This window comes from Zootermopsis nevadensis, unplaced genomic scaffold (assembly GCF_977971745.1).
Source record: "Zootermopsis nevadensis isolate Lab colony 2312 unplaced genomic scaffold, Znev_1.0 Znev_ptg000020l, whole genome shotgun sequence".
Lineage (NCBI taxonomy): Eukaryota > Metazoa > Arthropoda > Insecta > Blattodea > Termopsidae > Zootermopsis > Zootermopsis nevadensis.
In genome coordinates this window covers 6355628-6383551 of record NW_028259152.1, presented here as the reverse complement: position 1 = coordinate 6383551, position 27924 = coordinate 6355628, and the positions used below count along the sequence as shown (strand labels likewise).

Below are 27924 nucleotides of genomic sequence, written 5' to 3'. Positions count from 1 at the left end.
GGTGGTTCGAAGTGTATACATTTCCGATTGTGCTACTCCCGTTAACTCCTTTCTGTGGGAGTTGTACATATTGCTGATTCTCTTTGCTATGGCATCTTTTGTTTCTATACATTCCAGTTCTAGCCTTTTGTCAACGGGCTTCGAGTATGCCGTTTTTCAGTTGTTTGTTGGAATACTGCATGTATTGTACTTAATACAAACAAGGCAGATACTGTACCAACTCGAGGGAATTATGAGGTTAGAAAGATAATGTAACGAAGAAGGAACGTAACCTGACGAAGCAAACTGATAAGTAAATGCTGGAAGCCTCACCTCTACCTTATTTCTACCCACACACGTTACGGCTTCTACACCTTCACGTAAAACAAGCGACTGCGAGTTTGTGGAAAGGTCGATTTACGGCTAAAATCATCACAAATGCTCATTCCAGTCTACTCGGAAGCTGGAAACGATTTGTCCAAGAAGTGCCTTTCTGCTATAAATACAACAGGGTGTAGAAAGTTACATCCACATATACACGTACTTATAAGGCTGCGACTATTAATAATGTCTTAAGAAATAGTGAGGCGAGATTTGTGACCTTCACCAGGTTATAAAGTTTTGATTGTCAGAAGTATAACATTTCCACATGTCTGCGTCTGGGGATTATCAAAAGTACATTTCCACGTCGTCTTATACTCGTTCGATGAGTATGCTTGTGTTGTGTCACCATGGGATGAACATTATACGATTATGGCGTAATTGGTAAAGGAAAGTGTCGTAGAATGACTCTTGGTCGATTTTACAGAATACCTGTGATACTGTTTATTGTTAGTGACTGCAAAATTAAGGGAATGGGAAAAAGCGACGCAGAGACAAGTGTAATTTTAAGAAATATAAACAAGAAGTTACGAGCAGAACTCTCAGACGTAATTCCTGTAAGTTTCGTATTACTAATCCCATATTTAGGCATTGCAAATATAACATAAAGTAAGAACGTCGTATTATTTAAGTACAAAAGAACGTTTTCACGCATCCGCCTTGTTGTTTTACATTTTATAAAACAACGTAAATTACGTGAATGCCGTTCACGTTATTATAAACGACTGTGTGAAATTGAAAACTGCGAAGTTCGGGCGGCTTGCAGTGGTATAACGTTCATATAAAATTTCGTGAAAATGGATCAGTTGGTTTAAAAGTTGAAGATCGGGACACAGACAGTATGGCGGTCTCACAAGCATCTTTCTTTTCTTAAGAAATAAAGGAAGTTGAAAGGCGAGTGATATAAAAATTAAACGTACCACTTTATGATGTCGGTATTTTTTCGCGGACCGTCGTGCACGATAATGTTATGGGGCCGTTGGGTTGGAGTAGGCGTTTCTTCGATACTGACGACGCAGGTAGGTGCGTATGTTGGTGAATGTACCGCACTTCTTGCAGAACAGTAGATGGTAGAGAAGTTCACAGAGTGGATGAACGAGGCCGGAAGACAGGCTCGGAAGGTACTGAAATGGAAGTGGGACATTCTGTATAGCGTACGGTATTGTACACGAATGTACTAGCAAAATGGCTAGGCGAGCGTTTAAATATTACCTTCTTTCATTTCGTGGAAACAGTGTACACTAAGAACCTTGTAACAGATAGGCACAACAGTGAGAAAGCCTCTTGCGGTTGCGAGCCATGTGTTGAGATCCCTCACCGGAAAGAAAATTCAGTACGTTAGTACTCTTGAAGGCAAATGGCACAAGTCAAGTGTGGATGCATGGAACCTTCAAGTTCCTTAAGTGGCCAGTGTTTCTTAACTATCAAAACGACTATCAGCTTCTCAAGAAGGATTTGTTTTGTTGAATTTGTGCTCTAGCACTTCGGATAAATTAGACGAGGTGGAATTTGGAAGAATTTGTAGTTTCCATAGTGTATGAGCATCAGAGAGAAGGGAACTTTGCTAGCAGTTGAGATAAATATGAAAAGTTTAGTTGTAATTTTGGTTCCTAGTCTTTCTCATCCACTCATGTATCAAATTGACTTCAGAATGATGAGAAACAAGTAGTTGTCAAACAGTTTAGTGCAGAACAAAGACACGAGTTAGGAAATGCACCTTAACCCCCCCCCCCCCAAATGTTTGTGTTTGTATTCAGTCAGGCTCTTGTAAAAACTATAATGAACCACCAGGTTCCATAAGGGCAGGGTATTTATTGTGTAAGATTTGAGGTTTTCACAGGGGTGAGTATGAAGATTTCCGTCTTCTGGGTTGTTGCGCTGTGTAGTCTGGTCGATGTTAACCAACGTTTCAGAGGTCATACTGCCTCCGTCATCAGAGCGATGAGTATGAAGATTTCTGTCTTCTGGGTTGTTGCGCTGTGTAGTCTGGTCGATGTTAACCAACGTTTCAGAGGTAATACTGCCTCTGTCATCATATTCATCGCCCTGATGACGGAGGCAGTATGACCTCTGAAACGTTGGTTAACATCGACCAGACTACACAGCACAACAACCCAGAAGACGGAAATCTTCAGGGTATTTATTGTCTAGCAGAAAGACTATTAACTTCACAAGAAGGACTCTATTCCATGTTTGTCATTTAGTTAACAAGCTAGTTGGTTAATCAGCCAGTTAGAGACTTGTTGACTTGCTTTTGAAATGGGTTAGATTAATTATTGATATTTATATGGCATTAATTATCTCCTGCTTACCTTCATTATTCTATATTAAGTTTAAGTAAATCCATTTTCATTAGCCAAAGCATTGACCACAATATTGCATAACCTTTAGTTAGTCCTTTTCAACATGGCTTTTAAGTAACCATGATGTAATGTAATTTAAAGTGTTTCTGTATCATTGAATAACTTCTGAACTAACTTCTGTAAATATTTTTTACAAATGATTTCATGTGTAGTGAAATGTTTCTATGTTCATTTCATTTTTACACCAGGAAATCAAAAATCCTTAAGAAATTAAATGTAAACCTGTGCTTATTATATAGGGCCATTACAAAAGTTCAAGTTTAGAATAGGGTGAAACATTTTTCAGACACTAGGTGTGAACTTGTTTTCCAAGATTAAAACTGCAAAGTGTGCTGCTGTAAGTTCTTGGAGGAAAGCGTGGCTTTGAAGTTGGTTTTAAGTCACCGTAATATATGTGAATTGTTGAGACATTAAATACTTACAATGTTTGTATCTTAAGAGGTGACTTGGAAGATGTGTTTTACATAGTATAATGCATTTTATGAATGTCCTTTAATGTGACATATTTTTGTGTTGCAGGCATGCATTGATGATAATCTTGAAATGGTGGAGTTCTTAGTAGAAAATGGGGCAGATGTTAACAGGGGTGATAACGAAGGGTGGACACCCTTGCATGCTACCGCTTCATGTGGCTTCATCAGCATTGCAAAGTGAGTACTATTTCTGTGGGAAGCCTGGATAATTAATGCTTTGACATAACTATCACAGGTTTTGGTGCACTAAGCAAAAGAAAAACAAGTTCCCACTTTCATGTCCTAAATTTTGTTGCTTTATGGTAATTAAAAGTCAACAAATAAAAAGGTTTTCCCTTCATTGGAAAAAATATATCACACACTTTCAGTGTTTGTGTTAGATAGCCATTCTCATTTTAGTTCTGCAAGGATAACAGCTTAATGTCCTATTCAGTACAGTGAGCTGTGATGGAAGTTGGTTCAAAAATTTCATTGTATATTTATTTATTTGTGGCTTATTTAATGATAATTTCATTTGCTTGGACTGACGTATACCATTGAATGATATGATGGTTAATGAATATTGAATTGAAAAAGTTGCGGAAGGAAGCGGTTGTACCCTAATTTAAGGTAATATCCTTTCGGTTGCCTGAAGGGACTGGAAAAGACCATGAAAACCTCAGTGGGACCTATACTCCCATTAATCTGAATTATATGTTGCTGATTCTGTTAAAAATGAGCTGGGATAGCTGTCAGTATAGTGACTGACTACAAACTGGATGACCGGGGTTCAATCCCCTATGGGTAGAGGATTTTGCATTTTGCTCCTGCATTTAGACCAGCTTTGGGGCACACCCAGCCTCCTGCCCAGTAGGTACCTGGGTACTTTCCCAGAGGTAAAGTGCGGTCATGGCATGATGCTGACCACTGACCCCTATCTAGTGCATAGCAGGACAGCAAGTATGAAGTAACGTGTGTTAATTTAGAGAGGTATGTCAATAGAAGCAGGGAACCAGGGTAGCTCGGTCAGTGTAGTGACTGGCTATGGACTGGACAACCAGGGTTCGATCTCTGACGGGCAGAGGATTTTTCGTCTAGACTCTGCATCCAGACCAGCCACCTATCCAATGGGTACCAGGGTCCTTCCTTGGGGTAAAGTGCAGTCGGTGCGTGACACTAACCACTCACCCAGACCTAGTGCTGAGGTTAAGAATTAGTAGGAGCTATACTCTCCCCCCCTCAAGTGTCTACATGGAGTATAGTGGGACAGCTTTACTTAGCTTTATGTTGGTAGAAACTAGGGAGATTACTTTCTGATTCCAGTGGTGTTCTGCAGAACCCTTTTTCTAACATTGGATTTCACTACAGAAACCAATTTTAATTATTTCTCCAGGTTACAAATCCATAAACTTTTTATGCCCCATATCCCTTTTTTCTTTAGGTCCAGAAACATAGTTTTCCTTTTTGCAAGGTTTTTTTAGTTTTTTAATTAAAAATATCAGATACTGTTGTTAAGAACGGAATATCATACTGATAATTTGAAGTACATACTATGCTCCACAGTCACTAAGTAATTTTTTAATCAAAAGAGATATTATGGAAATGAATTTTAGTATACTGTTCTGAAAAGATAATCATGAAATAGCCACAGATACTGTTGATGGTGCTGGCAATGATTTAGTTATTTGAGAAACCTCAACATATTTTAAAATGGCTATTATTGACTCATGTAATTCTCTCACCATTTTCATATGCCTTTTAGAAATATCAAGGGAACTGAAAATATTAAATTATGACAACATTTTTGGTGTTGGCTTTTGGGGAGAGAAGATTTTGCAGCTTTTTTCCATATTTGATGTGGAGCTAGACATCAAGGTGATGAAATGTAATATAGAGTAAAGTCTTTATCCAGACTGTACAGGCATATGAATGGTGTGGGAGACTTGGATGGTGGCAACTGCAGAATTCATACCTGCAGTTCAAAACTTATGAATTTCTTATGTTCAATACACATACTCAAAAATATTTGATGTGTCAGGTTTGGTGTTTATTTTTGTAGGTTCTATCACAATCTATCATAGTTAGTAGATGGCTTCTGCAGTATGTTATTAGTAGATAACAGTTTAAATGGCATATAATAAATATGTCTCTCACTGTAGCATTGCAATTTCAAGGTGTTTTAAAAAATTGTGATTGCGTAAACTTACCTCTTTGGAAAAATTAACTCGCTTTTGAGGTTTGTTGATTAAATTAGAGCAATGTCTGGATGTTACCTGAGCAAATATTATCACATTTAATTTTCTTTACATAAAATACAAATTTTCAGGTACCTGATTGAACATGGTGCCAATGTTGCAGCTGTTAACAATGATGCTGAACTGCCCCTTGATATTGCTGAATCAGATGAGATGGAAGACATGCTTCAGCAGAATATTAATGCACAAGGTTAGATGTCTGGGTGTTGTGTTGCTATACAGTAAACTTAGAGTGCAGAAACTCCATCAGACTTTGAGAATAAATGGAAAAACTTGTTAATCTGCTTTGGTAAAATTTTATTTGAGGGTCCAAGTACCTGTGTTATAATTTTACCTTTTGTCTTATATGGGGCGATGCCTGAACTATTATCGTATAGAAAGGAAATCTTTGAACTGCAGAAAACTTGAACAACATGGCAGATCTGTTACATATTGCAGGTGTGGCATCTATGCAGTGTTGATTTAATTTAAAAAACAACCATGCAGAAAGTCCTGTGTGCGCTGGCAGAGCATAAATACACCACATTTCCATACATTTGATAAAGGTCTTGCTTCCTCAGGTAGTGCCACATATCTTAGCCACAAAAGCCTAATTGCTTGGTACCAGGAGTTATGCACAGTTGTTGGCATTTCATGAGTATCAATTCTGATTCTGATTATTGACTTGCTTAGTATATTCAACCAAGTAAGCATGAAACCCAATGTTTCAGAGTTTGACTTTAGGGAGGATTGCATATATTCTTGTATATTTTGTAAGTAGGTGCAACTTGTGGTGGCATGGACATGTTAAAAGGTATGTGATAACAGAACATGTTTGTCTTATCTTGCTAAAAGGATTAACGTGTCTGTTACTCAGGGATTGATTGTGATGAAGCTCGTAATGAAGAGGAAAGAATGATGTTGGAAGATGCAAAGGAATGGTTAAACAGTGGGGATATTGAAGACATGCCACATCCCAAGACTGGAGCCACAGCACTCCACGTAGCTGCTGCTAAAGGCTATATCAAAGTAATGAGGTAATTGTGACATATTAATTTTAGTTTCATTACTCCATGTCCTGCCATCTATTATTTTTTCTCTATTTGTCTCTTGTACATCCAGAAACTAATATCCATTATGTGTTGAGAAAGAAAAGATTCAGAAATTGTGCAGATCCAATGAATTGTGTATCGAATATGTTCTTTGATATGCTAATTTGCAGTTAACAATCATTTATTAAGAGAAAGAAGGGAGACTTCTTGATTCTTAGGATTCAAGTAATGTGAATTCCCAGATTTTAAACCATGCTAACCTACTCCTTTATTTTCTTGTGTATAAGGGTGTTCTATAATATGAGCATTATTTACTTTAAAAATGCTCTGCTGTGAAGGTGAAATGTTGAAACTCTGATGCTAGTGTTCCAGTATTCTGTAGATATGAATGTGTCAACATAAATAATTAAAAATATACAGGATTTATGTTGACAGTTAGTCGTACTATTCGTAGATTTCAGGCCAGATTAACCTTTCTAATTCCAGTCTCCGAAGACCCACCATATGTAGAAATTGCCATCGTATTTTTTGTTCTTGTTTTCATTTGATTTCATTTACATTCATTGAAATTTAATTGTTAATTAATAGTGCTGTATATTTCTGATTACTGCTTTCATAAATTTTTCACTTCACTACCAGAGCAAAGTTATAAGTATTTAAAGGGACAGACATGCAGACACAGGACATTGATCTGATCTCTTCTAGCACTTTATGCAGTTTTGTGCCATACATGTGATTGATCTTGGCGCTACCAGGATTAAAGAAAATTATGAGTAGTGACCACTGTGTTTAAAAACTGGTATGCATTTGAACACTGTTTTTGGCTCATGCTTGTAATTTCCATTTACCTGCTCATTTGTTGTTCAGAAATTTGAATATATAAAACATTTACTGAACTTGAACTATTATGAATAATGAGCAAATTATCTCTAGTGTGACAGTTACTTTTTATTACAATATTGGCCATTGTTATTGTTCCTTTCCGTCTCCAGTGTTCTCTTACAAGGCGGTGCAAATGTAAATTCACAAGATTTTGATGGTTGGACACCACTGCATGCTGCAGCACACTGGGGGCAAAAGGAAGCTTGCGAAATGCTCGTGGAAGAGTTCTGTGATATGGACATGAAGAACTATGTGGTAGGTAACTATCAGTTTATAAGCTTTACAGAAGTTGGAATGTCCTCTGTGCACAGTGAAAATTCAACAGTTGATAAAATATATAAATGCACAGGTAAGTTATACGCAACAATCAATGAAAATTGTAACTTATCATCTTTGTTGCTGTAAGTGCAATATAAATTGTACAAAAAAAATATGATGCTTTATTTTAGTATTTGTGTATTCTAAGATATGGAATGGCCTAGATCTAAGACTGTCCTATGTGGGTACTTATATAAAACACAATGTAACAACAATAGCATGAGTACAACATATAACAAAGACTTATTTACAGTGCTGTCTTTTGTTACCAGTTAAGCGTGTATAGGGTCTTTGCAATATCTTGGATGGAGTAAGTACATTGTGATAGTTTCCATAAAGGCCATTTTAAAAAACTATGCACCAAAGTTTTTTGGTCATGAAACGTTGTACAAATTGTGCATGAATTATGGTATGCTGTGTTTGCTTGTTTCAGTAAAAAAATATCTTGGCTAGAGATCAGTGTTAAGGTAAGAAACATAATTATGAGAAAGGAAGGAAATGTATTTATCATTTTATTATGACATGCACAAAAATAGAAAGTTAACAATTTTATTTATTTTATTTTGTACATGTCCAAAAACAGGTTGTATTGGAATAAATAACTAAATTTTGCATTTTCCCCCTATATGCAGGGTCAGACAGCGTATGATGTTGCAGACACAGATATGTTCAGACTGTTAGAGGAGTTGAAGAAAAAACAAGCAACTGCCCAAAAAGATCATGGAGACATTAACGCAATACTCCAAAAGAAGGGGGCCAGCACACCAAAGAGACGGTCAGTTTCTTTAATTATTAAATACTCGCACAGTATATGAGTAAACACGTGTACTGATAGTGAGATATTGCTGAAGTTTCAAATTAAGTCGGTAACACTACAGATTTTTAAATGAATGTTGTAATCATAGTTGGAAAGTAACAAATATGTGCTTTAACCCTCTCCACTTGAAATTCAGAAATGGAGGCACAGTTGCTTATGTAGGAGTTGAACTTCAGCTTGTTGCAGCCTGCTAAAGATATGCCACTGTTTTAGTACAGTTTATTTTGAACTCAGTTATATTGGATTGACCAAACTGTTATGTTATCAGGCTGTTTTCCTCCTTGCTCACACATCCATTGATCAAGGAGAGAATTGAGCTCCTAAGTAAACTGTAATAATATATGATTGAATTTCCTTGTTCTGAAAATGGTTTAGTAGCACAATATTAAAATATATGACATTAAAAATGTCTACAGAACTTTCATTTTCTTGCAGAAGAAAATTTATTTTCTTGGTGTGTGCATGTACGTGAATGTGAAATAGAAGACTCCAGTCAACTGAACTTTAAGTAGAAATAATAAGCGCTGGGCTTCTGCTTCTTTTCAGGTCTCATGTAACAATGTTTTCAGACATGAAAAAACTGTTGTTTTACTTTGTTAACTGCATGGTGATTTTCTAAAAGTAGCTGATCAGTTAGTCATAAGAAAAAATGCCTTGACATTAACATGCATTTCCAGAGGAAACAGACCTGAAACTATCTGTAATCAATACCAGATTTTTGCTCCATTATTTGAAAGCAGTAAGTTTTGCTACATTGTAGTTTTCTAAGGCTGTATTTTTAACAGTCTTGTTTAGTCTCAAAAGAAGCATTTTATTTATTACATCAAAGATCCAAGCAGTAAGACAGTTTTTGAAGACTTCTCATTGGGTGGCGTTGTCCAATTTTACTTAAGTAAAAACATATAATTTTGTATAATTTTAGCCTGCTATACAGATTTGTTTTATTTATTTATTTATACTTATGAATTTGAAAGTATGTGGAAGGAAGCAGCCTTAACCTTAGCATCATGTACTTGCTGGACTAAGGAAAATTAATAAAATCTCTGAGGATAGATGGTCTCTGGGCCAGTATTTGAATTGACCTCCCAAATATGAAATAGGAATTTTAGTCACTCAACAGCAACATTCGTATATATAAATTTTACATTTTCCTTGACATAGAAAAATCAGAATATTTTTTAGTGACATGTACTTTATGATGGATGGTTCACAAAACTGCTGAATTCTGTATTTGATTTTATCACTGATCTTAAAATTTATTGCACATGCAATATTCTGCTTTTTTGGAGATCATTAAAATAAGAAAACACTAAAGATTTTCTGTGCTTACTTCACACAGTTGAAGAAACTGAATGAGTGATGAACATGCTTGTTCGTGGTCAATAACAGTCATTGCCACATCTCTGCTCAGTATAAGTCATTTAGATATGAATTCAGCAGTCTCTCTACTTTCTGATCATGTATCATGAGTATCAAATCTAAAAGTTCTTGACGATGGTGATGAGTCATTTGAAAAAAAAATTTTTTGGATATTATCCATCGTCTAGTAAATAAAACGTAAAATGACATTTCGGAGATGGGGCTCTATCTCCGTCTTCAGGTGCCTACTCAGTTGGGCCTATCTCCGGAGATAGGGATTATCTCTATCTAGTGGGCCCAACTGAGTAGGCACCTGAAGACAGAGATAGAGCCCCATCTCCGAAACGTCGTTTTACGTTTTATTTACTAGACGATAATATCCAAGATTTTTTTTTTTTTCAACTGTATCATAAGGTTTATAGTAGCACTTTTTGATACAGAATTAAGCCACCTATATTGTCATTTATGATTCATTCTTGTGTTTCAAAATGGCTGGTATTTTTTAACCCTAATTTAACTTTAAGTTTGTTATTTTAAATTTTCTGAAGTCCCATTTTGCTGCATTTTTATTTTAGTTGAATGTGCTGATGTCAAATTTGGCATGAAATGAGAATGGAAATAATATTACTTTTTGTTAATTTATTGTCTTGTGGTCCTTTCAAATGCCATTGTATTTGTTTGATTTCAATTGTTGTTTCTCTTTCCTTTAAATGTTTGCACGTTTTATGTATTAATTGTGACAGGTACTATGGTTTGTAGGTCATCAATAATCAGAATGTCTGTGACTGACAAGTCAAACCTAATCAATAAGGATACTTCATCTGAGCGCCAGCTTCTTGATCGAAGTATAACAGAAGAGAGTAGCAACAAAGTGAAGAAAGTAGAACTGGAAATTGAAACTGAGTCAGAGAAAGAAGATGCCAGTATACCATCTCCAGAAAATGAAGTTGGTAAGAGGAAGGATGTTCTGATATATTTTCTGATGAATTTAATTACCTGTAATCTGTTTGGTTCTTTGTGGAATATCTAAAAGGCATATTGAGTCCCTCATTTAAATATGTATTATAAGAACTGATATATAACCACATAAATATCTTGTGTTCTAATGATTGTTACTACATCATGAATTTGTTGTTATGGGTTGACAATTTTTTCTAAAAATTAAATGTTCTGCAATTTTCTGTTCTAAAAGTTATCACTCTATCTTTTTTTAACTTGCTTTCTGTCATTGTCACAGTGCACACAATTAAGGTTTATGGTACACTGTTTCCTGAGTACTGCTGTTTCTACATCTGCCCTGCACTACTGCCTTACACTTATACTCATAAGATACTGTATTTTTCCTAACTTTAAACCAGTTATCCTCAAGTAAGTGTCTGAAGTATTTTTCTAGCTATTATCCAAAATATGTATATCAATATTTTTATTCTGATACAATTTTCTCATCAGATCTCAAAACATAATCCTTCCCCTTCTACATTTTTGGACTTTGGCTGTTTTTTTATTTTTTAAGATGTGTTTGTGCTCATTATAGGAATAATTTTTTAACACAGTACATTGGACCAGGTATAAGAACATGACACTCACTTCCTTCTAAGTTTTGACCAAGTCTGTGTACTGTTTTCTTTTCTTTTGAACTTGTAGATAAATTAAGTACATGCATAATTTGTATCATAAAATAGTTGCAAGAAACTTAATGGTTATTTCATATTGGACCAAGCAGATTTCTTGAGCAGTAACTGTTGTGTGTTTTGGCTTCCTGTTCTTCATTGGGTGTGAAAAAGTAACTGAGCTTAGTTTTATTTTGAGTTTGAAGGTACAGCTTCTAATGCCTGCTGTAATGGCCAGTTTTGATGTGGCTGCCAATGAATACATGCTTCCTTATATGATCCATATATTTAAATTTTCAAGAAGGGGCTGAATTGTAGTGTAAATAGTAATTTTAACTTCTTAGCAAGAAACTAGATTACGCCATTTGTGCTTCATGTGTATGAAGTATAAAATATTCTCTTTGTATTACATTACTTACTAAGAGAATATTACCATTGTTGTATGATGTTTTGTGGAAGTAAGCTTTACAGTCATTTAAAATCCAATAATGTAATGTTTGAAATTAATACATGAACATATGAACCCTTTCTAGACCAGTACCTCAACACAGCAAACATTTTTAAAGTCTACATGTAATGAAAATTATACTAAATTCAACTGGACATGACATGTTATACCAAATTATGTGTTTGCAGTTATGTGCTACGTATAAGGACTGGAAATTCTTTACAAGTTGAAGTAGTGATTACAGCTATACAAGAATTCTATGTGTTTTCATCTTGACTTATTCATTAGTTCATTAACAATTTTGCCTTTGTGTAATGTGAAGTTCATTTTATGTGGGCTGTACAGTTTTAATCTGTATTATGTGGATGCAATGGTACATCATAAAAGGTGAGAAAATAGGTGATTTCTTTTGTTTCACTTAATCCAGTTTTGTTAATGCACACCATTTGCTAATTGAATTCTGTATAAGAAACACATCTTATGAATCCATAGCTAAGGAAAGAACAAACATTAAAGCCTCCTAAGTCACACTGTTACATTGTGAGTTTTTAGGGAGGAGGGTATGAATTGAGGTACAGGAAAAGTCACACCTGTACCTAAGAATCATGACATAAAGAAGGTTTGTGTAAATGTGAAGGAAAAGATTGTTAGATTGTAGACCTTGGCACTAGATGGAAGTGAGTTGCTAGATTCACATTCCATCTTCTTCACTCTTGCATGGACATTACAAGTAAATGGATTCTTCCCCCCCCCCCCAATTATCTCTTCAAGGAAATTTTCTAGGGATGAGCATCAATAATGTGTATTTATTTATTTATATTAACACATTCACTGCTGTGCAGATTTAAATGGGATCCTGTCCTATGTGCCAAGTACTCTAATAGCTGCGAATGTGTTATAAATTTAAAACTGTTCCTTTAATTCAGCAAATATGTTGCTAGATTAATAAATATGATTCACATAAGGTCACACATACTGTAGTAAATTTAGAGGTAATAAATATATATTGCTCTGCTTCTTGTCACATTATGCTTGTTCAAGTACGTGAATTTTCAGATTCTTTTAACTTCACCAATGACAGCATTGGAGTAAGTATTAATTTGGTGAAAAAGTGTTGTGTCATGTTACATGAGTGTATTTCATACGTGATTCATGTAGGTGGAGAGGAAGTTAACATGTGAGAAGGCATAATCACTATAGTTCCAAGAAAGATGGTATTATAACTGTAATTGCCTCCGTGGCTAACATGAAATTCTATTTTTATTCATATGGGAATGAGGATTTCATATAGTTCTCTTGCTTGCATGCCGCTGTAGAAAATCAAGAAACTGCAAGTGACTCGAGCGAATCCACAGATGATTCTGAAACCTCTAGTGATAGTGATACTGTTAGTAGTGGTAATGAGGAGGGTAAGTATAAATAGAAATGCATAATTTTCCTGTATTAATGGCATGACCTTGTCTGCAGTTTGAGTGTTTACTAATAATATTGTAGAAATTTATATTACATGTATACGTACACAGACCTGTTAAGGCTGTCATAGAATTCAATTTAGCTGTTACCAGTGCTTAATTTGTTCTAAAATAAGATGAATGTATAACATTTGTTGGAAGGAGTGCAGACTCTTTTGACTTATGAGAACCTTTCAGTATTTTCTGAGGCTGATCAGTAATGCACACAATGTAAGTTACCCGCTACTGACTTTGCCCCTTTCAAAAGTCTTTTGATTCATAGCCTGGTTCCAGCAATCATGCTCCTTCTGTAACTGTTCTAGAATTCTTTCAGATTGAATCTCAGTTCTCTCATTTTTAATGACATTTTCTTTAATATTGAATCTTTCTTTCTTTACGTTCAACTTTCATTTTGGGATAGAGAAAGAAAGTGCTAGGGGTAAGATTGGGGTATATGGAAGATGTAGTGCCATAGACTGTTGCATTCAGCCAGTGTAGCTACTTAATGGGATGTGTGTCAGAGACAGGTGCCATATTCTCATGTTTGTTCTTGGTACCTCCTAAACATATATTTTTATAATCCCCCAGTAGAAAGCCTTTTTCATTTCTTAATGAATACACAGAACTAGGTCTTCATGACTGAATCCAAGTTCCATCACCACTTGTAATGCTAGAAACAAAATTGGGTCCTGTGTGAAGTAAGATTAGACATTAAGTGACAGTCATCTCATAATAACTTTGGATTAAACTTAGCCAACACTACGTATACCCATATCGTCAGAGATAATGACTGGTGTGAACCATGTGATGTACTGACTTTGTTGGTAAGCTCATGAATTATCACATGGTATGATGGCATGAACAAGATCTCATATGCAAGTGATTATTGCATTATTCTTGAACGTGGTTGTTGGCCACCTCATTCATCTGATGTTTGGCTTGCATTAAATTTTGAAAAGTAATGAAATTCTTTTGCACAGCTTAGCCATTTGTCCCCATATTCTCTTTGCAGCACTGTTTTCCAAAGCCATTTTCCAAACTTTTAACACAAAACTTAACACACGATTATTAATATTAGCCATTTAAAACTGTGATCCAATGCTTAAATACACCATTACACGAAGTTGTATAATGGATAATTACATGTGGTTTTTACAATGGTTATTGTAAGGTCAATATGTTCTTGAAACGAGATGCTAGGAAGTGTTGCTGGAGAAGCTGTAAAGTTTGTCAGAAGGTGTGCGCTGTTGTCCCTGCAATGGAAAGTTTCTGACAGAAAGCACTGTAGGTCATGAGGAAAGAGCATGATGATTTGGGCTTAGTATCTGATCTGTCATATAAGTACTGTCTTCATCCTGAATGAAATAAAGGTTACTGATGCTATGGGCTGAAAAGGTGCATCACACAGTAATGTTTTCATTGTCATGAGTTTGCTCAGTAAACTCCGCTGATTGTTCCAAACCCAAAAACCGTTTTTGCTTGTTCATGTGTCCAGGCAGCATTACATGACATTCAGCTGAATACCAGATAGTGCATACATTGTTTTCATTTTAACAGGCATTTGGTAGGAATTCATGTTATCTTCTGAATCTTTCATCTTTTCTCCTGTGAAACAATGTAAAGATTAAAACTTGGAGTTTTACAATTAGGGAAGAACATAGATTGAGGATGTTTGAGAACAGGATGCGGAACAGAATATATATTTAGACCTGAGAGGGAGTAGGTGCATGTAGTTTGACGTAAAGAACTTCATAACCTGCTATTGACTGGGGTTTTACAGTACTTTAACACATTCCCTCCCATATGAAAGTTTGGTTGTTAACTGGTGCTTTATCCAGACTGCCATATATGACCAGTGTCAGATAGCAATATGCCATGAGAAGAAAAAAGTGTTTCAGAGCCTGTAGTGTTCTCTCTTTCTCTGTGTTGGTAGATGGTACTTGCATGTACCTTTTGTGATTCCTTGTACATGTAGATTGCCATTTATTTCAGTACTGTAATGTACCACTAGTGGCTGGTCTGAGAGGTAAGCCAGCATCAAAATTCCTAGAGCAAATGTGTTAAATTCAACCATAATCATGTTAGCTTTTGGAATGTTGGGACAAATTTTTTATTTCATGTAAATTACAATGTGTAGGGACATAACTAGAAAAAACTTGTCCTGGCATTTACTGCATATCCAAGCATGTTTACTGCTCATTCCTTCATTTATTCATGGGTTCACTGCTGTTTCCATCATTTGTTTGTGGTCATCATTTAAACTGTGTCTTTGTTGCTGGTATATGTCATTCAATAAATGATTTGGAGTACAGAATGATGTGTGGGCATTACATTTTGCAGTATTGGAACACAAGTAACCAGAATTTGTCATTTGATGCATATGACATTTTGAGATGGAACAGTGAGCTGAGCACACTTTTGAGTGGACTCATAATTTTTAAAAGAGATGAATGTCTGTCGGAAGTTACGAGCTTCCCAGATACTTCTCCATCAGTAGATATTATTCGTATATAAAATGGGATGTAGTTGTAGAGTAAATTATAGTTACATGAATAATAATAATGTATTTATATATATTTCTAACCTTTTGCATCATTTGTGCACAGATCTTTGCATTTTTCAATTTGTTTACAGAGAAGAAGAACAGGGCAAATAGGGATGAACCTTCCAGAATACCCATTGTCTCAGATGCCAGCAAAACAGTTCCTAATGCAGTAAGTAATTTTAGCTGTAGATGTGTCTATAGAACACTTGGAATAAGTAAATTGCTGTTTCAGAATAGTCTCTAAGGATGTTTTTTCAATGCATACATGATTGGAGAGGTATGATTCGTACTGGAATACACAGTATTTTCACATACATTTTTTGCAATTCTACATTCTGAATGCTCTTATCTGAGAGATATTGCATATATTAAACAAGTGTTATAAAAAGTACTGTCTATGTGAACATAGTATAGGTGCCACTGGCAGACTCTTCTGAACATGGTACCCATAATTTTTTAAGAAATCTTCATTTATCTGCCCATTACATTAAGACATTGTTTTTCTTTTGTCTCCTCATTTTTAAGTATTTTTCCATTTTAACTGTCTAAGTAGCATCTTTTTTAATATTAAGATTTGCTTGGGATATGGGATGTTATTCATTCTAATGCCTTATTTCACTGTTACATTTTGCAGACTCCTAACTCACCACCAAAAACACAAAGTGAGAATGATGACACAACCCTTCCAGCTTGGAAGCATGGTGGTTCATTCAGAAGTCGAGGCACTGATGGACGACTAGAACAGCCTCCAAATAAATCATTGTACTTGCGTAAGTTCTGATTTTTATTTGAGATTCTCACATTAATGAATATGTCAATTTGATATGTTGCAGTTTTTTTAGTTGTCTTGTGGATTATTTATCGGTATTTTGGATGAATGATCGTATCACCTTCATCTTAAGGGTTGAATCCTGAATGTGTAGACGATCACATTTCTTTGAAACTGTTAAGATGAAAATTGCCTGCATGCATAATTGATTAGGTCATTTAAGGATTTTAGGAAGTGCTGGAATATTTGCTTTCTTTGAGATTTCTTTAAATTGTGTTGGAAAACATAGTGTCCTGTGCACTGTACCTAGGTTGAAATACATATTTAATGCTGCAGTGTAAAGTTTTTATAATATTATTTTTGTATTAGGAATTGGTGAGAAAGATAATTCATCCCATAAAGCCACAACACCAGTAGGAGCAGACAGCCGAAATATTGTGGACACTCCGGAAGTTGTGTTGAGGAGGACACAGAGTTTCGAAGCCGATGAGAAGTAAGTCAGTTTCTGCTTTTACATGTAACTCTCTGATTTTGCGTTGCTTCATCAGCACACTAACACCATATTTTGTGTTTGTTGCTTCAGAATGTCGTTTTGGCTTGAAACACTGAACTTTTTTACAGAAATATTGAAGGGCACAGTAGTAAAGTATTGTGACAAGGCTGCCAGTAAATTAAATTTCTTTGGAATTATGTAGGATTCCTTCCATATCACCTTGAGACACTAGTAACTTCAACATAAAATCTATATGAATTGAAATTTTAATACAGTTTTTGCTATGGAGTCAATAATATGGTTCTGCCTTTGTGTACTGCTGGCAGACTCTTCCGAACATGGTAATTAACTATTAGGTTTCATTTAAAGTAGGGTATCTTTTGAGCACCTAAGTGATTGTCAGATTCTCAGGAAGGGCTCTGCTAATGGAGTTTGGTAAGAATTACCTTATACCTGTATGTGAACACAATTAAACTTGGTGAAATAAGTTTTTTCTTAAAGAATTTTAGCTTATCAAAATTATATTGTAATAGAGTGGTTAAGGAATGAAGGGAAACTACCAACTTTACAACATATTAACTAGGCATATTTGTTTTGATTCATCCTGATTATGAACAAAAGTTAAGGCATACTCCAGATTTTACCATTGACAGTTAAAGATATTTTATAGTCCCCCCCTCCCAAGAAATATAAATGGGAAGTGAACAAAATCAAATCAGTTAAGTTGTAAAAACTTAAAATAAAAAACAATGTTTATTACTGAGTTTTTCTTGAATTATCTATCTGTTTTTGGCACATTATTTCTATAGTTCTTTTTAATCAGGGAGGGTTTGTGCCATAATTTCTTTAAATGTAAACCTTATGTTACTGCATGCCAGTTTTCTGCATCCTGGTTTTTCCCCTTGTTTTGTTTTGTTTTCATGCATGCAGGTTCTATCGCAGATACATGGAGTTGCAAGCAAGAATAAAAGCTGGCTCTTGCCCTACCTTACACTCGTCCCCCGTCTCAGCCCTTCCAACCCGCTCCACATCTCTCCGAGAGAAACACCTGCCAAGGTAGGCCTCCACCATGCGCAAAAACCCTTTTTGCAGTGCTTCTTGCTCCATGTTGCCTTCTTTGTTTTCCAAATGTAAAGTTTGTATGTGAGTTGTGATTCTGTTTTAAATGTTGCTTAAAAATTGCACACTTCTATTGTTCAAATAATCTGAATACAAATGTGGTTGATAATTGCAGATTGTAATCTTCTGGGTTATGATGCCAGTGGTCTTGTAGGTGGTTAGCAACATCCTGAATGTCCTCAACCTGGATGATAGAGGGGATAATTTCCTCCAGTACATTGGTAGCTACTACATACATACATGAGAGCATAGTGTCACAACCCAGCAGAGCACAATCTGCATTTTCACCACCCAGTCTGAATGTGTTAAAACTTTATGTACATTTTTTGTTGTTTATGAGACTTTTTAAATTATTGAAATTATTTATTTGCAGTTATGATGAAATTATTAAAGTACAGATCTCATGCCTAATAGAGGACTTCGAGTTTTCTAAATTGGACATATTAAAAAAATATAACATTTAGTCCTTATTCTAATACAGTTATCCAACAGACAAAAGGCTCACAGTCAGTGTTAATAGTAAACAGTGGTTTATCAACTCTTAATATAATTAATATCTTGTCATCTTAAACCATAATAGTCTACCATCTATTTAGTTTTTTATTTAATTTACAAAATAATTAAATTAAACTGACTCAAATTTATTTGGTCTTTGACTGTCTGTAACTTGCCCGATTTTGCCTGGCTCAACCCCATATACTGCACAAAGGTCAGGCAACACCGGTAAACAGAAAAGTAGCTCACATCAAAAGGAAATACATACAACAAAATCACTAACAGCAGTTCAGTACATTCATGCCTTAGACATACAAGGAGGTCAAACAGAGCAAAACAAAAGTTTACCTTAGTAAGACAACATACACATCTAGAGTGAGTTGATACTTGGAACAAACCTTGAAGCTGGTACTTCCATTTGCTTAAAATTTTGATTACCTTGCAGAATTCTGTATACAGATTTTATCCACGCCAGTATCTGAGTATGTGAGGCTACTGGTCCTTGCCCAAGTTTCATTGCAGATCATTTAAGGAAATACGAATGTAGCATTTATTACTGTGTTGATGTGCCTTGAATTTGTGAAGCTTAATTTTTGTTTATATAACAGACTGCATATTAACAGATTTTCCATAGTTTAATTTTGGAAGAGAAATAACTGTATATATGAAATATATGTTTAATAGCATGACTTGATTATTCAGCCATTGTATGTTTTAAAATGAATAGGCGTGGATCCAAGGATGAGGTGAAATTTTCATCTCACTGTTCACAAGAGGTGCCGACCACAACAGCAACAACAACAATAACTACAGTGACAGCTACAACTGCTGGCACTGTCACAACTACAGTAACAAGTTCACCAGCAAAAACAACTGCCACTTCACCTACTGCCACCAGTCCAGTGCCAACAAGTCTGATCAGAAGGTAAGTTTGACATCTTTGGTAACTTTGAACTAAAAGTCTATGTCCTTACTTTTATTATATGATGTATGACTATCATACTTTTGACAGTAGTAGAAGTTATGAAGACTGCGCTACATTCGTCTCTGAGATAAGTACTTCACTAATTTCAGTCCTGCCATGGGCAGTGTTTCAAGTGCTAGTCCTTCAACACCAAGCACACCAACAACCCCAGGGGGGAGTAAGCTTAGCCCAGGAAACATCTTTAAGAATTTCTTCAAGTGCGTAGACTAGTTACCAATTTGCAGTGTGTTTCATGCTTTTGCTTTGTTTTTCTCTGTTTACGTTTGCGCTGTGTGTGTGTGTGTATTTGTTTTTCCGTTATAAATCCATACTGTTGATTAGCACACACTTCATTGTAATGAACAGAACTGAAGCATGTAACAGGATGTTAACCCCAAACTTGCCAGTACAAAGAAAGTGTTGGATATTTCTCTCCACTTTTTTTAATCATTCCCTGTTCAGATTATCCACTGGCATTCATATCTAGGAGTGTGGTGGTGGTCTCATGAAAATACACACTAATTTAATAAATGCTTATATTAAATGTGTGATTTAAGCCTTTCTTTATATTATAGTGTTTATTTGAACTTTGTCATGATGGCATACAACATGTTTGCTAAATAATATTTTAGAGCAGTATGTGATACTGCTGCATGTTGAAAGGTCTGTATATTTTATGAACAGATGTCATACCAAGTTTTCTTACCTGTTTTTTTGGTAGGTGTGGTTTTGTTTGGAATTATTAAAAAAGTTTATTGCTATGATTTTGTGACTGTTGGAAACTAATTTCTTTCTTGAAAATTGGACTGTATGAAATAGAGTTTTTAGGCCACTGAACTTATATTCTTGAGATCCTGTTGAACTTGCTAAGGTGTGCATACATGGACAGACAAGACTTTTTAAGAGATAGAATCGGGCATGTTTTGGTATGTAATATAATTTGTTTTGTTTCAGTGCTGTCACCACTACTAACCTTTTAATTTGTATATGCATAGTGTTTGTGCTAATGATAATCACAGTTGGGAAGCAGAGAATGTTTTTATTCTTTACGTGCTTCAGTGTTCACAGTTTTAATAGTAGACACAAAGGAGAAAACAAGCAGATTGGAATTATGCAGTCACATGTTTTACTTATTTATCTCTTCACACACATGAAACATGTGTGTGTGTGTGTGTGTGTGTGTGCGCACGCGTGTGTGTGTGTCCTATTTTAAGCATTATTTATTATGTATTTATAATCTTGAGTGAGGAAATGTTTGCCACCTTCTTCCCCCTATGATTCTGTTGTCTGTAAACTTGTCTTGGGGGCAAGAATGTAGGTTGCAGTAAAATCAAAGCACTTTTGCTTGGTATGTGGCTGGTTTTCATATTCTCAACTGTAAGTATAGAGTTTATGCTTTATAAAAGTGTTTCACTTCTCTTCTTGGAGTGACAGCTTATAAGTCTTTGCCTGCCAAAATGTTTCATGCTGACACCTGAAGGCATGGTATTATTTTCTGCTACCTGGAGAGCCATGTTGGACTGCAAAATTCTGCATTTGTTTGGTTGTACAGTTTTACCAAAGTATAGTCCATATCGAATTCTCACAATTTGCATATTTTCTTGTAGGAAATGTAGTATTTCTGGTGTCATTTTGCAGTGTTATAGGAAAGACATAAAACATTTACTGGGTGCAAGTTTTACCAGAAAAGCATCCTGTGGACATAAAATATTCTATAAATTGATTCATACATGCTGACCAAATTCACTATGGGCAACTATTTAATTTTGCCTTTTAGAATGTTGAAATTGTTGACATTGTGATACCATATTTGTTTACATTAGAATTCTTAATCCATATTTGCACATCGTGATGTATTGATGTGTCCAGTTTTCCTTTTGAATTTAGAATTTATTTATAGTTTTTGTACTGTACTGCATTATAATGCACTATTAAATTTTAAAGGACTAGTGATTTCTGCTTATCAAATTAGGTGTAAATAATGAATAAAAACCATAGTGTCTATGTTGCATCCAGTATGATATCATTGGTTTCAATAACTTAAATTCAAATTGGTTTTTCATTATTTACATTGTTATTAGTAATGCATTTCTTATATTTGATTATGTTGGACTTTTTCAGAACTAGCCAGACACACTTTATTGCCATTTTGTTCTGTTAGGTGCCCAGGGATAAGAAATTAACCTTATGTTCTGCTGCTTTATGCATGTGCACATTATTCTGTTCATCTGCACATAAAGTCCTCAGGGGTGTTTACTATATGTATTAAAGTTGTGTGTGAAGAGTTAGTTGTGTTCAGTTTTTATTATTATTTTTTTAATAGGCTGTATCAAAATTTTGAAATCAGTAAAAGCTAGCCAGAAAAATGCATGAAGGAAGCCAGATTTGTTTCTTAAATATGTGTTAATACAGCATTAATTTTATCAGCATTTCAATTCTTATTTTCATTTTGTATGCATGATTTTATACAGTTCCTTCTTAACACTGCCTGTATTATACTACATGTTGCAGTTTTCATCACAACTTTTGTGTGAAGTACCAAACATTTTCTGTTTTGCACTCATGTCAAAAGTGAATGAAGATTTCAAATCCTGTGGTCTTCAGTGAGGGAGAACACTAACCAACAGTAGTGAGACTGGACAGCAGGTGACAAAATTGACAAATTAGACCATAAATTACTGTGACATGTTTCAGGTCATTTGTGCCACCAGTACGAGATGAAGAATCAGAAACACAGAGGAAAGCTCATGCAAAACGGGTAAGAGAGACACGAAGGTCTACTCAGGGAGTCACTTTGGAAGAAATCAAAGTTGCTGAGCAACTGGTTAAAAAGAAGAACCAGCAACAGTTGCACCAAGCAACACAACAACTGAGCAACAATGAGCAGGTACAGTTTAACTCGTCATGTCTGTTCTGTGTTTCAGTTGTGAATGCTTTATTTATTGAAACTTTTTGTATCATCATACCATTTTAATCAAGAAATGTTGTTTTGAGAAATGGTACAAAGAGGTCAAAACTTGAAAATACATTTAAAAAACAATGTATGTGTTTTCTTGCAGTTGCATAATTCAGTATTAACAGTATAGGATGTTAATGTAAAATTTTATCATATTTGTATGACTTGTAAATACAGTGAAACCTCTATCCATCGTTCCTCGAACTATCGTTTTATCGCATCAATCGTTCAAAAATCTTAGTCCTGGCCCACAATTTTCCCGCAATGATCTTTTCTGAGAAATTATAACGAAATTTACGCGATGTTTTTAGAATTTAAAATGCTGGGTTTTGAGATAAATTAATACCGAAAGATGCACAATGTTTTTGGAATACGCAGTAGCGGTTACCTGTTATGTCGCCCAACCAGCATGGATTCTTTTGGAATGAGGGGTCAGCGGTGCAGGGGTGATAGTTGGAGTGAATGGCGGTGCTCATTGTCAGAAATTTTATGAGTTTAATTAGGGTGCACTCATATTTCGTTCCAGCAATGCCAGATGGCATGTGCAGTGTGAATTTCTTCACAAATGTTTTTATTATAAGTATAAAGGAAAGGCAGGCGACACTTTTCATTCTTCTGGTTCATCTCGTTTCCAGTGGTTCAGTGTCTTTTACAGCTACGTTTCATTGAGTTTGGCAGTAACAGTATTTCCATTCTTCCTGTTATTGTTTGCGAAGGGAGTGGGAGTGGTGAGGAAGAGGAAGACGACGAATGCGAGTCTGAAGCTGTGCCGAGTTTTGCCGAAGCACATGCTGCATTGGCAAAAGTGAAGTCGTTCTTTTATGCGCATAATATTAGTGAACGTGATGAGGAAAACATTTTGAACATGGAAAGGGCTCTGTTTGGCCTAAAACGTAAAGTTTCGACAAACCAGTTGTCCATTAAAGACTTTTTTGGTAAAAAGAAGTAACTTTGAAAGAGAAATATTCACTTTTTTTAAAAATTTTAATGCTTTCTCGCAACTATCGTTTTCCCGTATTCATCGTTTTTATTTCCCACCCCCGCCAAAAACGATGCATCGAGGTTTCACTGTACACATATGAACTTAAGATGAATTATGTAAAGAATGCATTTGTATCAACAGATGATCATACATTCTTATTCTCATAAGTATTGGGGAGGGGGGCATGTTTGGCACACATGATTGTACTATGAATACAAAGCTATAGATAGGATGATGTACTGGATTTATCTTGTATAGGATATGGACCACAGGCAGGCTGTTGTGAACATGGAAATTAAATATTCAAGTTCCACATAAAGCATGACATTTCTTGACCAGTTGAGTGACTCTTAGGTTCCCAAGCAGGGCCCTCTTCATTAAGATACAGTTTTAGGAACTGAGAGGTGTGGATAAGACAGAAGTTCATTTCAATTCACATTTGTTTGTGAAACAAAATTTTCACAGTTAAAGCAAATATAGTTCTTTGTACAGTATTCTAGGCCTGTACAGTGAATTGTTACAAATATGTGGAGTATACACACGCTGCATTATGTAGCTATATGAATATGATAATCAAAAACTCATCATTTTCATATGAAAATTACTTGTTCTGCCAGGAACAAGGTATTTATTACACATCTCATCTTCATAAACTGCGTGTAAAGTTAAACACTATCATATGTTAGAATAATGTTACTTGCATTTTTTTGAGCATATGGTTTAACAGATACATGTAATATAATAGTACATTAATTCAGTAAACATTATAGTTATCATTGTTGACCATCTTTTCTCAAATTTAAAATTATACACTCATTTCTTTGTATCTGATGTATTATGACTTGTTTCAGACTCACTGGTTTATTTTCAGGTCCTCATTTGCCTCCACAAATCACTACACTTTTGGCAATTGCTAAACAGTGTGTGCCCCTAATTCTTTCAATTAAAAGATGTCTTTGTTAAAATGCTAAAACATTTCTTGTAGGGTATTTATAATTGTTGATAAAATTTCACTTGTTCTTCTGAGACACTTCAGGTTGCATGTTACCATAGCTCATGTCACCATCAAGATTACATCCTCACTAATTAAAACTCATTAAGATATCTTAGACCAGTGTTGTTTTGTGGCTGCTAAAGTTGTACTTAAAATGCACTACAACATTGTGTTTGTAAATCCACAGTTTTGGCTTGTGTTTATCATCATTACTATGTCTAATATTGAACCTGCATTTGGTTAATGTTGTTCTCATCCATAGTCTGGTGTGGATTATATAGAACCTGAAATCTCATCTAAAAGTGTTTTTAGTGGGCTAATGCTATGCTATTTTAAATAAGCAGGACAGTGAATATCTGTATAAAAGAATATATTATCATTATCAGCAACTTTGAGACTTTTGTCCAATATGCAAACCACGACTTGCATTCAGTATCTTCTTCTAGAAGAAATTTAACAGTACTGCAGCACATGGCAGAGAGAAAATGTTACTGTGTTGGTTGCACCATCTGAAGTAATAGCCCATAAGACATAGTATTCTCATAAAATGGATGGGTTGTGTGGTGTTTCATGTCAGTAGACAGCCTGTTTTAATCTCATAGTAGCATATGTTTTCAAGGGATGATGTGCAAATGGTCTTGTGAATACAGAGGGAAATAAAAATCCAAGTACTTTCGTAGAAATTAGGGATGTGCAGGTTATGTTAGAAAATAGAATTGATACTTGACCATTTGAGGTTTTGGTGCTATAAGCATGTGAAGCTTATTGATGTCAACTGCATTCTGAAATTTATTTTTCTCTCATACAAAATGTATGTGAAAATTAATGTATTAAAATTGTTATGTAAATTAGGACTATGTGGTAAGCAACCTTCAACTAAGTTACAAATTTATCCTTGTAATGATGTATGTCTGTGTCCCATAATTTAGCATTTTATTTGTTTTATTGAGAGGTTGTATTTATGAAACTACAACCCAAGCTAAAGGTGGTATTGTGTTTCATAAAATGCTATTTTTAAGAATAATTTTTATGGAATTTTGCCTTTTTTAATTTATTATTTTATCAGAAGACTGCATCAAATAAAATCTGCAAACAGATGGGGATGGCTGATTCAGTAATTTTGTAATGCATAGATATGAATGGTGATCGAACTTTAAAAGAATAATTAAAACTTGAATTTTAAACAGGTGCATTTTATATCAGATACGTTGTGCAATATGCTTGAAGTATCCTTTGTATATGAAGAATATATTGTGTATGTTTTAATGAGTCTTTATATGAAACAGTTACAACTCATTTAAAATTAATAACCCTAAATAAAAGAAATGTGCACAAAATTACTTCTTAGAAGTTTGCACAAATAGGTCTCTTACTGTTTTGTACATATAGCATGTTTATGAGCTGTCTTCGGTATTTGGTATCTCCTAATTAAATTTGCATTATGTTGCGACTCATTTAATGCTATGTAGACTTTCACCTTCAATAATCAGGGTGAAGTGTTTCAGTAATAATACATCTTATTTTCTGCCCTTGTTTCAATCTAATCTTCTTAGTTTACCTATGCTTATTATTACACAACATTTGTGTACTTCGCTGGGATTTGCTTTACGTCATCCAGTTTGGTTTCCACAGCCACCTGTTGTCATCTCTACTGCTAGTTCAACATCAATTACAGCAACAATAACTACGGCAACCCCAACTGTGCCTTCTAGTGGCATTGCAACAAAGGAGGAAGGGTCAGTTCAAGAACGGCGTCCGTCATGGAGACTTAGGGTTGATAATGGAGACAGGAGCAAGGTGTGTCCCATTGTGTGTGCATACGACAATTATCTGCCATGTCTTGGTAGTTTTATGCACTTGCAGCAACTGACTCCATGCATTTTACTTTGGTTTCAAGTTCGTATCATTAGATTCAGCACAGCATCCTGCAAGACATGACTCTTAGATGAATGTTCTTTATGTTTAATACTTTCCCATTATTCGTCATTTGTAATAGTCTTCAGACTTCAGTAGATGTTTTTCACTGTAAACATTTATTTCTGAGCTTTATTCACAATTTGCAGTGTTTCTTTCTTTCATTTATCACATTATTCTGCTTTGTACTTTCTTGAGCACTCCTCTTTTCTTTCTGCCTGTAGTTCATAATTGAATCTGTTGTGTCCCTGCACATACAGTTTTCTCCCATTTGTTGTTAGATTTTCTGTACCTACACCATATTTATTGAAAATTATTTGTACATGTTGCATTGTGTTCTAGAATGATATTTTTATACATCTGTTCTGAGCTATTTGTATCGATTGTCCAGTGTTTATCTCATGCATGAGAATGTTGTTTCAGTCTACCTGTACACATTCAGATTTGCATGATGCATGTCAATATCTTAATGTTGTGTCAAGAGGTAAAGGACATGTAAAGGAAGAGAGAACATGTTATGATGCTGTCTCATTAGTAGACTGACAGCGAATGAACTTACCAAATAAGAACACATAAAGCCTACTTTCCTATTGCAGACTGCCAGTCCTACAAATCCTTTTTTGTTGATGCTGTATTTGGGTAATATAAATTTGTAATCCAACAACAAAATGCAATGTAGGTCATGGATTGGCATGTGTGGATGTTTATACAACTGAATCCTTCTCGAGTCAGTTTTGTTATTGCTTTTAATTGTAGGTGTGTTTGGTGGTGGTGGTGGTGGTGGTGGTGGCAGCAGCAGCAGCAGCAGTAGTAGTAGTATTTCCTCTTTGTGAAAAACTTGTTACTTATGTACAGATTCTGTAGACATTAAGGCTGCCTAATATAACCTCAAAGTTTCACACTGCTACTATCTTCATAATTGTTGACTTTCAATATTGACCATTTCATTCAGAATTTCATAAACAGTGGTTAAAAAGATGAAAAGTGGAAATACAGACTGCATAGTTGTTTAATGTGCTTACTTTTTATGGGCACACATCTAAGAGCTACAAAAAATGCACCTATTAGCATCATTTTGTCTAGCTCTCCATACACAAGATCTTGAAAACACCAGAACAGATTTTAATAAATGTTTGTGTTAGTGAGTTTTACCAAAATCCAGTCACCTCCTGTTTTAGCAAAGCAGTAAGTACACATGATTGTTTCTATTTGTATATATTATGAATGATGTCACTCTAACCAAAAATTTGCCATTATGTCTACCAGTTGCCATTTACCTGTTTGCAGTGACCAAGTGCCTTAATGAATCCCTTAAGTATTGCTCAACTTTTTGTTTGAAGTAGCTTC

At 35.1% G+C, this 27924-nt stretch overlaps 1 protein-coding gene across 8 annotated transcripts in view; it reads left to right on the top strand.

Annotated features, from left to right (window-relative positions):
* The window catches only part of Mbs (Myosin binding subunit), a 57814-nt gene that overhangs the window by 5728 nt on the left and 24162 nt on the right, over positions 1–27924 (top strand). For 3 of the 8 annotated variants that reach the window (XR_015536001.1, XM_022059603.2, XM_022059600.2), the window contains exons 2-16: positions 3243–3373; positions 5502–5620; positions 6287–6446; positions 7454–7598; positions 8294–8436; positions 10597–10787; positions 13212–13304; positions 15981–16060; positions 16526–16661; positions 17030–17153; positions 18084–18209; positions 19495–19692; positions 19842–19949; positions 22426–22618; positions 26296–26460. Coding sequence is in view for 7 of the 8 variants with exons in the window: in XM_022059603.2 (XP_021915295.2) it covers positions 3243–3373; positions 5502–5620; positions 6287–6446; positions 7454–7598; positions 8294–8436; positions 10597–10787; positions 13212–13304; positions 15981–16060; positions 16526–16661; positions 17030–17153; positions 18084–18209; positions 19495–19692; positions 19842–19949; positions 22426–22618; positions 26296–26460 (2112 nt within the window). In the remaining variant the exon portion in view is untranslated. The remainder of the gene's footprint in view (positions 1–3242; positions 3374–5501; positions 5621–6286; positions 6447–7453; positions 7599–8293; positions 8437–10596; positions 10788–13211; positions 13305–15980; positions 16061–16525; positions 16662–17029; positions 17154–18083; positions 18210–19494; positions 19693–19841; positions 19950–22425; positions 22619–26295; positions 26461–27924) is intronic. The other 5 variants (XM_022059602.2, XM_022059607.2, XM_022059608.2 and 2 more) reach the window with 5 other exon arrangements.